This window comes from Perissodus microlepis, chromosome 1, assembly GCF_051167445.1.
Source record: "Perissodus microlepis isolate ML-2025 ecotype Zambia chromosome 1, ASM5116744v1, whole genome shotgun sequence".
NCBI classification, from domain to species: Eukaryota; Metazoa; Chordata; class Actinopteri; order Cichliformes; family Cichlidae; genus Perissodus; species Perissodus microlepis.
Genome location: NC_140461.1, coordinates 13319112 through 13332622, shown reverse-complemented (window position 1 = coordinate 13332622; position 13511 = coordinate 13319112). Strand labels below are relative to the sequence as shown.

At 38.6% G+C, this 13511-nt stretch overlaps 1 protein-coding gene across 2 annotated transcripts in view; it reads left to right on the top strand.

Annotated features, from left to right (window-relative positions):
* Positions 1 to 13511, top strand: part of mdga1 (MAM domain containing glycosylphosphatidylinositol anchor 1) — a 184766-nt gene that overhangs the window by 97705 nt on the left and 73550 nt on the right. For both annotated transcript variants that reach the window (XM_084930628.1, XM_084930619.1), the window contains exon 5: positions 11776 to 11972. In XM_084930628.1, the coding sequence (XP_084786754.1) occupies positions 11776 to 11972 (197 nt within the window). The remainder of the gene's footprint in view (positions 1 to 11775; positions 11973 to 13511) is intronic.

Sequence of the window (13511 nt, the reverse complement as noted above, 5' to 3'; positions counted from 1 at the left end):
TTCTGACGATGGTGTCTGTGTTGAGTGCTCAGTGGATCTGCGCTCGACAGTGCAGCCTAGGCGGAGTAGTCGAACGCAGATTCACTGAGCTCAGGGCAAGCTAGCAAGACAGAAGTTAAGCTCTCGTTGCAACATGGCAAATTGAACCTCACCCACCCTCATTCAGATCTGGCGTTTGGAACCATTTTGGTTTTCATGTGACGTATGACCCTGAAGGTAAGCGTGTCATGGACAAAAGTAAAACAGTATGTTGGATGTGCCACGCAATGCTCAATTACATTGGTGGGAACTAGTGCGTTAGCGCAGTTTGCTCATTAACGTGTTGGCCGTCCAGCCCCACGCACGGGCGATCCGCGGTAGCTCGTTAACGGAGATTTGCTGTGTTGTGGCGTTAACGTCATTTCAACGAGATTAACGCTGACAGCACTAGTGGGAACACAACGAATATGACTGCACATTTACTCCGACATCATCCTAGTGCAAAGACAAGTGGAAGAAGACAAAAACAACAAGCACGCATGCTACAAACTTTACCCGAGTCATTTAGACAGCCGTTAGCACATCATTCTCCTTATGGGGACCTGATATGTTTAATATGCTGCTGAGAGTATAGCCCAGAAGAAGCGTATAGTATAGCTTTTATTTTGGAAAGAGCCATTTCTCTGTAATAAACTCTCTTTTCCAAAGATGAGCGATTTCTCAATCAGATAGATTTTTTTTAATTACTTTGTTGTTTCAGCAACATTCAATTTAAAAACTGTACTTTTGAGTTAAAATATATATTTATAATTTTAATAAATGACAAATTAAAAAGGCATGAACATTTTTTTCTGTATCGAAAAAATATCGAACCGTGACACCAAAGTATTGAACCGAACCGAACCGTGAATTTTGTGTATCGTTGCACCCCTAATGTACGTGTATATATATATATATATATATATATATATATATATATATTTTTTTTTTTTTTTTTTTTTTTTTTTTTTTTTTACAGGATACATTACAGAATATATTACAGCAGTGAGCTTGAACTCTGTGTCAAAGATTCAAGTTGCAGTGCAGTCATTTATATTTCCTATCACCTTAAATCTTCACTCAAAGACAAGTATCTTTGACAGTGTATATATAGATGTATTATATATAAGAGGCAAATATTGTTAGTTTAATTTGTTGGCATTATTACATTTGGCTCAATGCTTACATATATGTGTAAAAAAAAATGTACGAGCTGTGATAACTGTTTCTGATAGAATGAAGAGTAGACTGATATATTAAATATTCCTTTATTGGGTGAGAAAATTATACCATGTCATAACTCCTTATATCATACAGAATGGATATCAGAGCCTTAAACAGGCTGACTTCTGCTAAATGGGTCAAACTGGGCAGAAAGTATACAAACACATTACATCCTTATAGAATATGATGTAACACTATAGATCAAATTACCTTATAAAGCATATAAACAATTACAGCAATAGTGTAACTTATAAACACATGTTCACACACATGTTCATACTTTTATTACACAATCAGAGAGAAAGAAAAAGAAAGAGAGTGCAGGACAGACAGACAGGTGACAGTCTCAGCTGTATACACTGCTACAAAACTGCACAAGAGAAGGAGGATTTAGTGTTTGTGTTATTACGAGTGCTAAACAAGAAGAGTTCCCAGATGGTATAGTGGACACATGTGTGACTCCTGTGATTAAAGCATCTTTCTTTCAGCTTAACGAGTGAACCGTCAGCTCGTTCAAACACACGTTAAAGTCAGTTTGGCTCGACACCACCGAACAGAGGCAGCAATATAACATAGCTAACATTAACAGTGCAGTGAATCCTGCTTGTGCCGTGATATTCAGGACTGCAAACCGAGCAGCATCACTGACTTTCAGCTTGTTGTGTTTGTGGATATATGACTAACTTTAATTATCCATAAAATCATCACATTCTCTGTCAGATTAAGGACAACTATTGAACTGCGTATATTTTACAGTAAAGGCTTTAAAACCAAGTTAGTACAAACATCGCTAATGTTTGTAACTTTGCTGACATGTGGCCAACAGTAATGTTTCAATGTTCTTCGTTATTAAACATTTGCACATAAATAAGTGACATATATAATATAAATAAGTGACGCGCTATGAATTGTGGGATATATGGGACCACGAAGCGTGCACCGGACCACGCTTGATATTTGGGGAAATCGACGGAGCATTTGGAGTACGCATTTGGAGTACACTTCGAGTTGGGACAGCCGTCGTCGCGTCGCGGTGACGTAATAGGTCTTTTAATTGGGACACAGCCGTTGTGTCGTTAGGAGCATGAACTGTGGTAGAATTCCGGTGAGGTCAATGACCTTGCGTTCTTCCACTGTCACACGTTGATGACGTATTTGGAAATCAATTTGGCTGGCACATGACAACAGCGCCACCTGCAGGAAGATTTTCTCTCTGTCTGATAGCTCATGTTCTGAGACCTGACGACTTTTTTCCTGAGAACTGAGACCTGACATTTTTTGTCTGAGAACTGAGACCTGACATTTTTTTCCTGAGACCTGACAACTGTTTTCCTGAGAACTGAGACCTGACATTTTTTTCCTGAGACCTGACAACTGTTTTCCTGAGAACTGAGACCTGACATTTTTTTGTCTGAGACCTGACAACTTTTTTCCTGAGAACTGAGACCTGACATTTTTTTGTCTGATACCTGACGACTTTTTTCCTGAGAACTGAGACCTGACATTTTTTTGTCTGAGACCTGACGACTTTTTTCCTGAGAACTGATATTTTTTTGTCTGAGACCTGACAACTTTTTTCCTGATACCTGACGACTCTTTTCCTGAGACCTGACGGTGTCCTAAAATGTACACCGTACTACGGAGTCTTTTTGCTCTTATCTGTTTATGTATTTGCTGCCCCCTATTAACCCTTTAAAGCCAGTCGGAGCGGGCACGCTCCATTTCGCGTAACTATTTTTAAATCCCTGTAGAACCGGAACCGCGTAAGCTAGCGCAATAATTTTTTTTGCATATGAAACCGGAGGAGTTGTACTTACATCTTATGCCATCAGCTTGTCCTAGGTCACAGTTTCTTTCCACATATAGCTTTTCAAATATTGCATAAAAAGCGCTTGCAGGAACAAAAACATAATATTCCAGAAACACGCTTTGCCGATCCGATCAGCTGTTCGTAACACTTCCCACATTGAAACAGACATCAGCGCGAACGATCGCATGTCCGCCATTACCTGCCCGAAACCAGAAGTGACGTCATTTTCGCGGAAAATGTAGTTTTTTACTTGTAGGCCTTAAAAGCCTATGCTGGTGTTTTTATAAGTCATGTTTGACTTTATGCTTTTCTGAATAGTGTCATTTTTGATGAAGCTTTTTCTTTGGAGGGACATTTAAATCAGACAGTAAGAACCTGCTTTTTTCACCTAAGGAACATTTCTAAACTTAGATCCATCGTGTCAACAAGTGAACTCGAGATGATAATGCATGCTTTTATCTCTACAAGACTTGACTACTGTAACAGCCTGTTTACTTGTCTAAACATGAAAGGGCTAGCCCACCTACAGGTTGTTCAAAACTCTGCAGTGAGGCTACTGACCCGCTCGAACAAGGGTGCTCATATGACCCCTGTTTTAAAGTCGCTGCACTGGCTACCAATCAGATTCAGGTTCCATTTTAAAATTCTAGTTTTAACTTTTAGAGCATTACAGAGACAGGCACCCCCCTACATTGCTGTAGGGGGGTGCCTACAGATTCATACACATACCTCCACTCGTAACCTGAGGTCAGCAAACCAAAACCTTTTAGTGGTCCCCCACACTCGTTTTAAAACCCGAGGGGACCGATCTTTCCAAGCTGTTGCACCCAGATTGTGGAATGCACTTCCCCTATTTCTACGGGGTTTGGACTCAGTGGAGACCTTCAAAAAGCAGCTAAAGACATTTTTATTTCAAAAAGCTTTTAATTAGACCAGGGTTTTCATGGTGTATTTTATGACTGTATTGTGTTTTTACCTTGTAAAGCACTTTGTGACATATGTCTGTGAAAGGTGCCATATAAATAAAGTTTACTTACTTACTAATAGTTGCTGGGATGCTTAGAACTCAAATTGCACTGCTTAAAATAGTTTATTTTGATGCACATGCTGTTTTCTTTGCAAATTTGCATCATAGGATTGTTTTTCGTTTTTCCTGCAGTATATAAAAATTGGTGTATCTCAAAAATAAAACTATGAAGACACTCAAAATAAATTTCCTGTTGTTGTAAACTATTTTTTGCAACTTTTTTGTATTTAAAGTTTTGAGGGATAAACCTCTTAAATTTCACCAAGTAGAAATATATGTAAAAAAAAAAAAAAAGATTTTCAATTTTTTTGTAGTTTATTGCACTTTTTTGCAATTTATGTAGTTACTATGGACTTAATGCATACATATTATTAAAATGTGGGCTATAACAGTTGTATTGATGTATAGCAACTTGAAATGCTCCCAAAAATGGCACTACAGCATGTAAAAATATAAAGTAAGCTCTGGCGGCCTTGGTTCTATGGTAGGTCTTAAAGGGTTAACCAGGAACCAGTAAAGTTTTTCCAGAATGCCGCTTTAGTATCTGGACAAGATCAGTAGAAGTTGTCCAGAGTTGTTTTAATAAAGAGATTGTGCATATTGCCCCTGAGTCCAGTGTTCACCTTGAGACACAACACAATAAAGCACAAGCACTTTAATAACTTTAAGACCAGCAGCCGCCTATATTACAAGGTGTATCTCTATATATTTTCTCTATACATATTATTGCCGTGGTCCACTGTTCTATACACGCAACAAAGCTAATTAAATATGCAAAAAGCATCTGCCATCTGGCCATGCCCAACAATATGCTATGGATGTGTCTGCATGGTTGAGAGGAAATTGTCTAAGTATATATACTTGCAAGATGGATGGATGGATGGATGCGGCTGATACACCATGACCTAAGCATTCAAAGGAACACAGGAGGAGTACAAAGGGCATCCTTTATCCATCCTGCTCCCCATAGATATCTTCAGAAGCCATTTACGGGGGACATAGAAGGACTTTCTTGTTTTTGCCCTTAGGGGCTACAGCAAGGGACCTAAGATTCATGTGTTATTGTGGCCCTGAGGAAATTGTGTGTACTGGGGTTGGTTATTGCGTACTTGCATATGTAGACGTATCACTCTGTGTGTGTGTGTGTGTACATACTATTGCATAACATTGTGTGAGCCTATGCAACTTTTCTTGTGTTCCTGCGTGTGAGAGATTGTGTGTTATTTTAACCCAGAGGCTGAGTGAATGAACTGTGTTTTTGCATCCTTTAACACCCTCTTTGCTGTCACTACCGCTGTGCAGTTACACTGTCACACTCACGGTAAATAACCGTGCCCAAATTAGTCTTTTTATGGCCTAAAAGAATAGAGTCACACCATCATGAATGTTTAATACATTTTCCCAGGCTCTTTGCTGACAAAAGCATAATTAAGGCTCGCATATAACGCGCTGCCTCAACGAAAATGCACCATTTTCAGCAAATTCAAGAGTGGTAGTTTGGGAGAAGACTCATAGTGTTGTTCTTCCTAACCACACTCCTGTGCCTTTCTATTAAACCTAACAGCAGAACATGTACACAAGTTGCTGCAGAGGTTGCAATCTTTTTTGCATTTATTGTAATTGTGGTTTAACAGTAGTTTTACGCTGACTTAATGACATGTATTGTGTATTGAACATGTGTTCTTTGTGCATGTGTAAAGCAAGCGCCTAACTAAATGGTCTGTGTGTTTAAATTAGTTTACTCTCATTACTTGACTGCCAATGCTCTTTATCTTTCTGGATACGTAGGATGTTCATACTTCCAGATGAACAGAATCAACTTTTTGGGATATCCTTATCTGGATGATTGAGCATGCATGAAGGCATAATTTGTGTGTTAAAAGAAAAAAAGTAATTTATATTATTACACTAAAAACTAAACTAAACAAATTTAGCATGGAAAATCAGAATAAATCAACCTTTACTTCCAAACATTGCATTTTAAATACAGGCAATGCTCTCGTTATTTCAAAATGTGGGCCTCATGCATGTTTTATGCCGTCTTTAAGGCAATGTCTATGAGCAGAATGCTGAATAATTGACGAGATGTGAAGCTGGATCAAACGGCAAGTCTGCCTCTGTTTGTGCCTCTCTGTATGCGCAGACTTTTCCTGCTGTGTGTGCTGCTATGAGCTTCCATTAGTGTTTGTGTGTGGTCAGTGGTATAAAAGAATGTGTTTTCAGACTCTGTAAATACCTACAGATGTATGCAAATGTGAGCTCGACAAAAAAACAGCTCAAGTATTATTATTTTTTAATCCCTTACCTGGTTTGATGATGACTTACTGTATTGCTGTGGACTGAAATAAGCTTTTAAAATAGAAACTCAAAATTTTTAATGACCAAACATCCTATTTTTATATAAAATATCATAAATGAAACTTGACCTTTAGTAAGGTTGAGCTGTAGTAAAATGTTACAAGTTCATATCATTATTTAAATACAGTGCATACCTCTGGCAACTATGAAATGCAGTAATTTAATAATAAATATGGGTTTTAAAAAAAATTATATTCTGTTTAATTCCATTTTTAACAATATGTTCAAACTTTTTTGGGGGGAAAAATTGTTACATGTATTAGGAGGTACTAAATCCACTACTTACCCAATCACTCACACACACAGACTCTATTGTACACTATTGTACACTCACATTCAATTGAGCCTGTCATCTTCTCTAATGGCCATCTACTCCTAGAGAGCTATTAGAGTACAGGACATGTTATTGGAAATCAAAGAGGATTTGGAGTCCAGAGCATCCTCCTGCAGGAGTAAGTACCTAGCAGAGGTCAGCTTGTTACAAAAACACACTCTGTCAACTCTGACCGCCAGGATGGATTAGTAAATCTCTGCTTCCTTCATTTTAATGGTTACTCTGGTTATTTTAGTGAAATGATGGCATGCAACCACATTTTTAATCTATGAAAGATGCATGCTGCACATGTCTGTGATGCTGTAAATTTACATTTTCCTCTTGTTATGTCTTTGTTAACTGTGTTAGCAGCTTAAATGCATTTATTAAGTGTTATTTGCCAGTAGCTTAGATCCTTGCAAATGAGACTGGAATAGATGTGTAAATCAGACTTTATAGATATAATTCATGGTAACCTTAACAGTAAGCTTAAAATGACATTTTTAAAATTACATGTCTTTCAGTGATACTTTCGGTATACTTTCAGTAGAGTACAGGACATGTTATTGGAAATCAAAGAGGATTTGGAGTCCAGAGCATCCTCCTGCTGGAGAAAGTACCTAGCAGAAGACTTTCAGTGATACTTTCAGTATCACTATCTTAGTGGGTTTAAATTGGGTATATCTCTTTAATAATATTAGATAAAATTTTGGGTTGAGACTTCAGAACAAAAAACAGCAGTTTCTTATTTCTCAATAATAAAGAAATTTCAGCTGGACTAACTGAATCTGATTGCTTGATCTGAAATTTTAAAACATCGCTGAATAACAATTAACTTGTAAGTGAGATAAAACTATGTCATAAAGGTCTGACTTTTTTCTTATTTTCAGAATTCACGTGTAACTAAAATTTATACATGAATTATGTGCTGTGTGTTACTCGACAAAAATCCATTCATTTTCTTCTGTTTATCCTTAACAGGGTTGCAGGGGGGCTGCAGTCTATCCCAGCTACTGTAGCTTGAGAGGCGGGGTACACCTTGAACAGGTCACCAGTCTTACACAGGGCTAACACAGAGAGACAGACAACCATTCACACTTACAAGCATCTATGGGCAATTTAAAATCACCAGTTAACCTAACACCAATTGCATGACTGGGTTGTGGGAGAAAGCCAGAGTACCTGGAAACAACATACAAACTGTCAAACTCAGGACCTTCTTGCTGTGAGGCAACAATGGTAACCACCACACCACCTTCCTACCTTAAATGGTAAATGGCCTGTATTTGTATAGCGCTTTACTAGTCCCTAAGGACCCCAAAGCGCTTTATACACTCAGTCCAGGGCGCCCTGGGGCACACTGACAGAGGCGAGGCTGCCGGACACTGGCGCCACCGGGCCCTCTGACCACCACCAGTAGGCAACGGGTGAAGTGTCTTGCCCAAGGACACAACAACCGAGACTGTCTGTCATTATAACACGAACTGCCAACTCCTGAGCCACGATCGCCCCTTAGATTAAAAAAAAAAATGAAAGACTTAACAAGACAGATGATGAAATGGAACAAGTAAAGTGTGATCTTTCCTAGATATCATAGCTTTTAGCTGGTACCTGTTACTGCTGTCTAGATTTATGAAAGAAACTATAGTTAAAGGCAACTAATGTGGACTCCATTACTGCACATTTGTTTTTCAGCACTGTAATTATAAAATGCAATCTCACATAGTGTTTGGGGGGAAAAAAAATCTCTATTTGCAGGCATCTATCCAAGCTAAGGGCCATTCTAAGAGAGAACTAAAGGTGTCTTTGAGTCAGCACCACTGTGTGGTGTCTAAGCAGAAAACAATGCCAGACCCCCAGAGCAGAGATGTGCATTAAAAGCTGTGGCTAACAAAAGCCGCACAGTGCAATTGATCTAAACTGTGTGCAAAGGCAGGACTTTGGGGAAATCAGAAACTTCATTAAAGTTTCATATTGTATTTCTGTGCACTTGCAGTTTCACCCTGTCTCTATTTACTTAAAGGCCCATACTGAGCAAAGTTAGAGTTCCCCTCTGGTTTTGCATTGCAAAAGCTTTAACAGCGCAACTGTTTTTCAGAAAAAAATCAAAGAAGCATTGTCATTGTTTCCAAATATAAACAAAATTAACACTTTTGTGTTCAAGAAATGCTTCTTTTAATATTAGTTTTGAGTTCTTGCACCATTTCTTACGTCAGGTTATGTTGATGATAGTTTGAATTATCCATATTTTCATGACGCAAACATAATGTAAAGCCATGCCAGAATATATTAACCCAGGGAAAAAAAGTATCTCTTGGGCAATATGTGTAATATAGAATCAGAATGCATGACCACACAGTGTGGACCACCACATCGACTATTTACATTTGTTTATACTCTCTTTGTATAATCTTCTCTTTGTGGCAGGCTTTCCACCTTCTCATTCAAATGGGAAATATGCAGAATGCCAACAAATCACACATTGCACTGACTCTCTGGCAGACACACAAGCACACACCACACATACTACTGGGGCATTAGTCAGCTAGGGTTCCCCTTGCGCTGCAAATGATCTGTGAAAAATATACAGAAATCCTTTGCCAGTCCTGGACAGATAAATGCACACATTCACATGCACCTATTCACAAATTCAAGTATACAAAGGTGCTAGCTCCGTTTCCAAATCTCTTTCACACACACATGCGCACATGGCAGAACCAGGAGGCAGATATCATTGATAGCTTCCCAGGTTTGAAGGCCTTTTCCTGGCAGAGGCTTCTAGAAATACTGGTACAACTAACTGTCTAGTTTCTTGCTGGGCCTTTTGTCTCAAGCTGTGGCTTCATAAATCACAATATCCATTAAGAGTGGAAAACCATAGAATCAGGTGAGCACTTCACAAAGCTTAGAACTACTTCACTAAAAAAACCCAACTAAAACAAACAAATGCAGTACAAAACAAGTGTACTGTATTAAAGTAAGCAGCTTAGTCAGCTCAGATTGTGTAAAAGTTGGATGAAAAAAAGTGTAGATAATAAAATGTGCAATAAAATCATGTCATAAAAATGTACAACGAAGCAGGACTATATTACAGCCAGTGCATACTTTGTAGATCCACTGCAGTAAAGATATAATCCAGAAAAAAAAAAGATTTGCATGCATGAATTGTCAAGTGGTCCTCCCACAAGACTCACCTGGCAGGTAATTGGTGATTCCAGATTGACCATAGGTTCTGGCTATGAGAGTGTATCTTTTATGGCTAGTACTCAACCCCTTCTCCAAACACATTAATTTGGATAAATGGTTAGGGAAATGATGGATGAATGGAGATAACTTGGAAAATAATTTTATAACATAGCAGCATAATATTTGCTTCATTCAGTGTTTCAAGACATTGTTTTGATAAGAATTTATTTAATTAGGTTGCACGTTTCCAGTGGAATACTCAAGCAACTGCATTTTTTCTTTGTGTTTGTTTTGTTAAATTATTTTGAAGATGATTTGATAAAACAACTGTAGTCACAACTGTTCGCATGCGGTTTAAGTGTTGTACAGATCCTGACTCACCTTTATTTCCCAAGGTATTCAAAAAGGTTACTGCACACTGTAAAGCAAGGTCCTATGATTTAGTAAACATTCCCATGACCCTTTTATTTTAAAAAGGAGTTGTTTCTCATGCAATGTCTGCTTTATTTGTAGCCACTTCAATGCGCTTAAGTTGCCTCTGTGAGTTTATGTCTCAGTCTGCCTCTGAGCTCTAACCTTCAAACTACAAAAGTGCTCTGATGCTATGTTCAGGCTGTGCACACTTTGATATAGTTCTAGATGTGTGTGAGTGCATGCATGTGCATATGGCTGTGTGTGTGAAGCACAGCCCTCATGTGACAACGGTGCCCTTTTCAACAACAAACTCACAAATCAACCATGCTTAGCTACACATTGTTTCTCTCAAATGTCTCCAGCCAAAAATACAAATGCTTCCCTCCTTACAGCATCGCATGAGCCCTGCTGTGCTCACATCCAGTGATGTCAAGCAACATAGTCGTTACATTCGCAGCTCACATTTTTCCATAGCTTGCAAGTTAAGTGTGCTGTAGGTGAGATGAGTTGACACAATAGACAGGAGGTGAAGGGCAGGAGATGCAAAGAGAAAGAAAAAGGTGGTGAGCAGGAAGGGGAGAAGTAAAATGGAGTGGGGAGCAAAGAGAGGAACCTTTGGTGTTGGCAGAAATTGTTTCTATAATGTTTGAAGGCTGCAACAGTCCAATTAGGCTGCAAAGAATCAGAATTACACACGCACGCACGCACGCACACACACACACACACACACACACACACACACACACCACTCTGCCCTGTAAGAGATAGAAGCAGAGAGCGAGGAGGAGAGGATAGAAAGGAAGGGATGGTGATGTGGAGTGAAAGTGGCAGTGAGTTTTGTAGAGATGGCAGAAACCAGGGGAGAGCAGCCTCTGTGCTCGTGACAGCAGCTGAAATCCTATCCACTGGAGGAAAAGGGAGACGACACTTCCATGAAGGAAATGCCCAGGAAAAATGAAGCAAGTGGGGGGAAAAGGGGGATTAAAAAAATGACAGAAAAGAAATATGAAGGCGCAGTGTGCGAGAGTCACAGCAAGAGATGGAAATGGTAAACACAGAAATCTTTGGACATTTGTGCTCCTTAGAAAGTAAAATAAATAGGTGACTGTTTGGACAGCTTTGGTCAATGTGGGTGGGCAACAAACTAGAACTGTTTGCTTTATTTACAAGTATTATTCCATATATCAGATCTCATCCCTGCTACAAATTATTGCCAGTGTTTTCCCCTGAAAAAAGAAGCCTCAAAGCCATGAAAAGCCTTTTTAACTGCAAAGGCTGTGAAGAGATTGTGATTTTATAAAACTGTATTTTGTGGTTATTTATTTCCCTGTGTGATGGAGTAGGAGCTTAATTGTGCAATTTTCTCCCTGCAGTATTATCAAAGTCTTCATAGTTTTACTGTTTTCTTCACCGTCTATTTTGCAGATCTTGATATACCAGTTCTGACAGTACACCAGACCATCAGCGACGTGCGCGGCAGTTACTATCAAGAGAAGACAGTATTCCTGCGCTGCACCGTCAACTCCAACCCTCCCGCACGCTTCATCTGGAAACGTGGGGATATGCTCATCGAGCAGAGCAAAGACAATGGAGTGGACATTTATGAGCCTCTTTACACTCAGGTACACATGAACACGTACAGCTTGCAAACGCTCTGCCAGGTGTGGAGTCGCTCCCTGCTTTCTGCCCTTACCTTCCCATTTCAGCACTGTTCTTTTCTGCCATCAAGACAAAGCCTCACCCAGCTGAACGTATTTCATTCTCTCGTGATTATTAATTGAATATGTCTCACATTCAGTGTTTACTTAGACGGTGTTGTGGAATTAGCGTTGATGTAAGGTTGTCATAGGAATTGAACTGTCTCTTTCTTAAACCTCTCCCCTGAAGAGCAATTATCCAATAATTCTCCACGGCAAGACTGATAAGCTTTGGATTTGCTGAAACTATGCATGTTTTACTTGGCGTTAAAGGACTTGCAATGAATCTGTACGGCTGTCTAACATGATTTGATTCCATGTGTATTATCAGTGACCTGTGGAGCTGTATGTATCAGACAGTTAGCAAGATATGTCATTTAGATGGATTTATTTTTATGATAGCAATAATTTCATTGCAACCTGCAACATTGTTTTGATTACATTATTCAGTGTGTGACACTACACTTACTTTTCAAGTCAGTGTGACACTCTGAAGTGGGAAAAGCCCTTTAATGCTCCGTATTAGCTCTACATAGATTACAACTAAGGCTAACTACAATTTTATGTCATATTATTTTGTGCAGTTACAGGTTATATCACAAAAAGACATTTTAATACATATATTTAAATACATAATATGTTGTGGATGCTAGTCCTGGACTCTTCACCCGTTGAAGGTCTAACTTACTTTTAGGAAATATGCATCCTCCATATTTAATGTTTTATGTGAGACATTCATTCATAACTGAAACATAACTTCATAATTTGAAGCAGATTTAGTTTCAAACTTTCAAAACAATGTATCTCTTATTAATCTCTTTCACTATTTCATACAACTAATATTGACTTGATTAAACTAGACAGTTGCAGTTGATAATACACATTATCAACTGCACCATGTGTTGCTGTGGTTTCTCTGTGCTAGTCGGATAGACCTATTTTGCATAAACATTACTGAAGTAATTACTGTGAAAATACTATAAGCTACTAAATCCAAGTAAAACAACAAAAAATTACCATGGGCCAGGCATAATAGGTTCAATTAACTTTAATAACGTGGCCCTTTTTAATGACTAAAATTTTCATTAACCACTCTATGCAAACATATCCCAAAAACTCTAGAAATATACTATGTCAGGAAGCCTAGAACATGGTAGGTACACTGGAATGCCTTAGCAAACACATGAATAATTATGTATTACATTTTTACATTGTTGTTCATAGTAGCATTATGAGATTGTTTTTCTTCCTTTCTATCAACATTAAGACAAGCACGCTTTTAATTAGGTTAAAATGAACTGGCCATCAAGTTGAACAGTCAGTTACTTGTTCATTTACCCAGCAATATCCAGCTGAAAAAACTGCCAAATAAACAGTCCCCAAGCTTCATCCCCAGGCTGAGCACACAATTGTTCAGTTAGTACAACTGTTCCCATTTTCTTCACTTATCAAAGCACCAGTCAG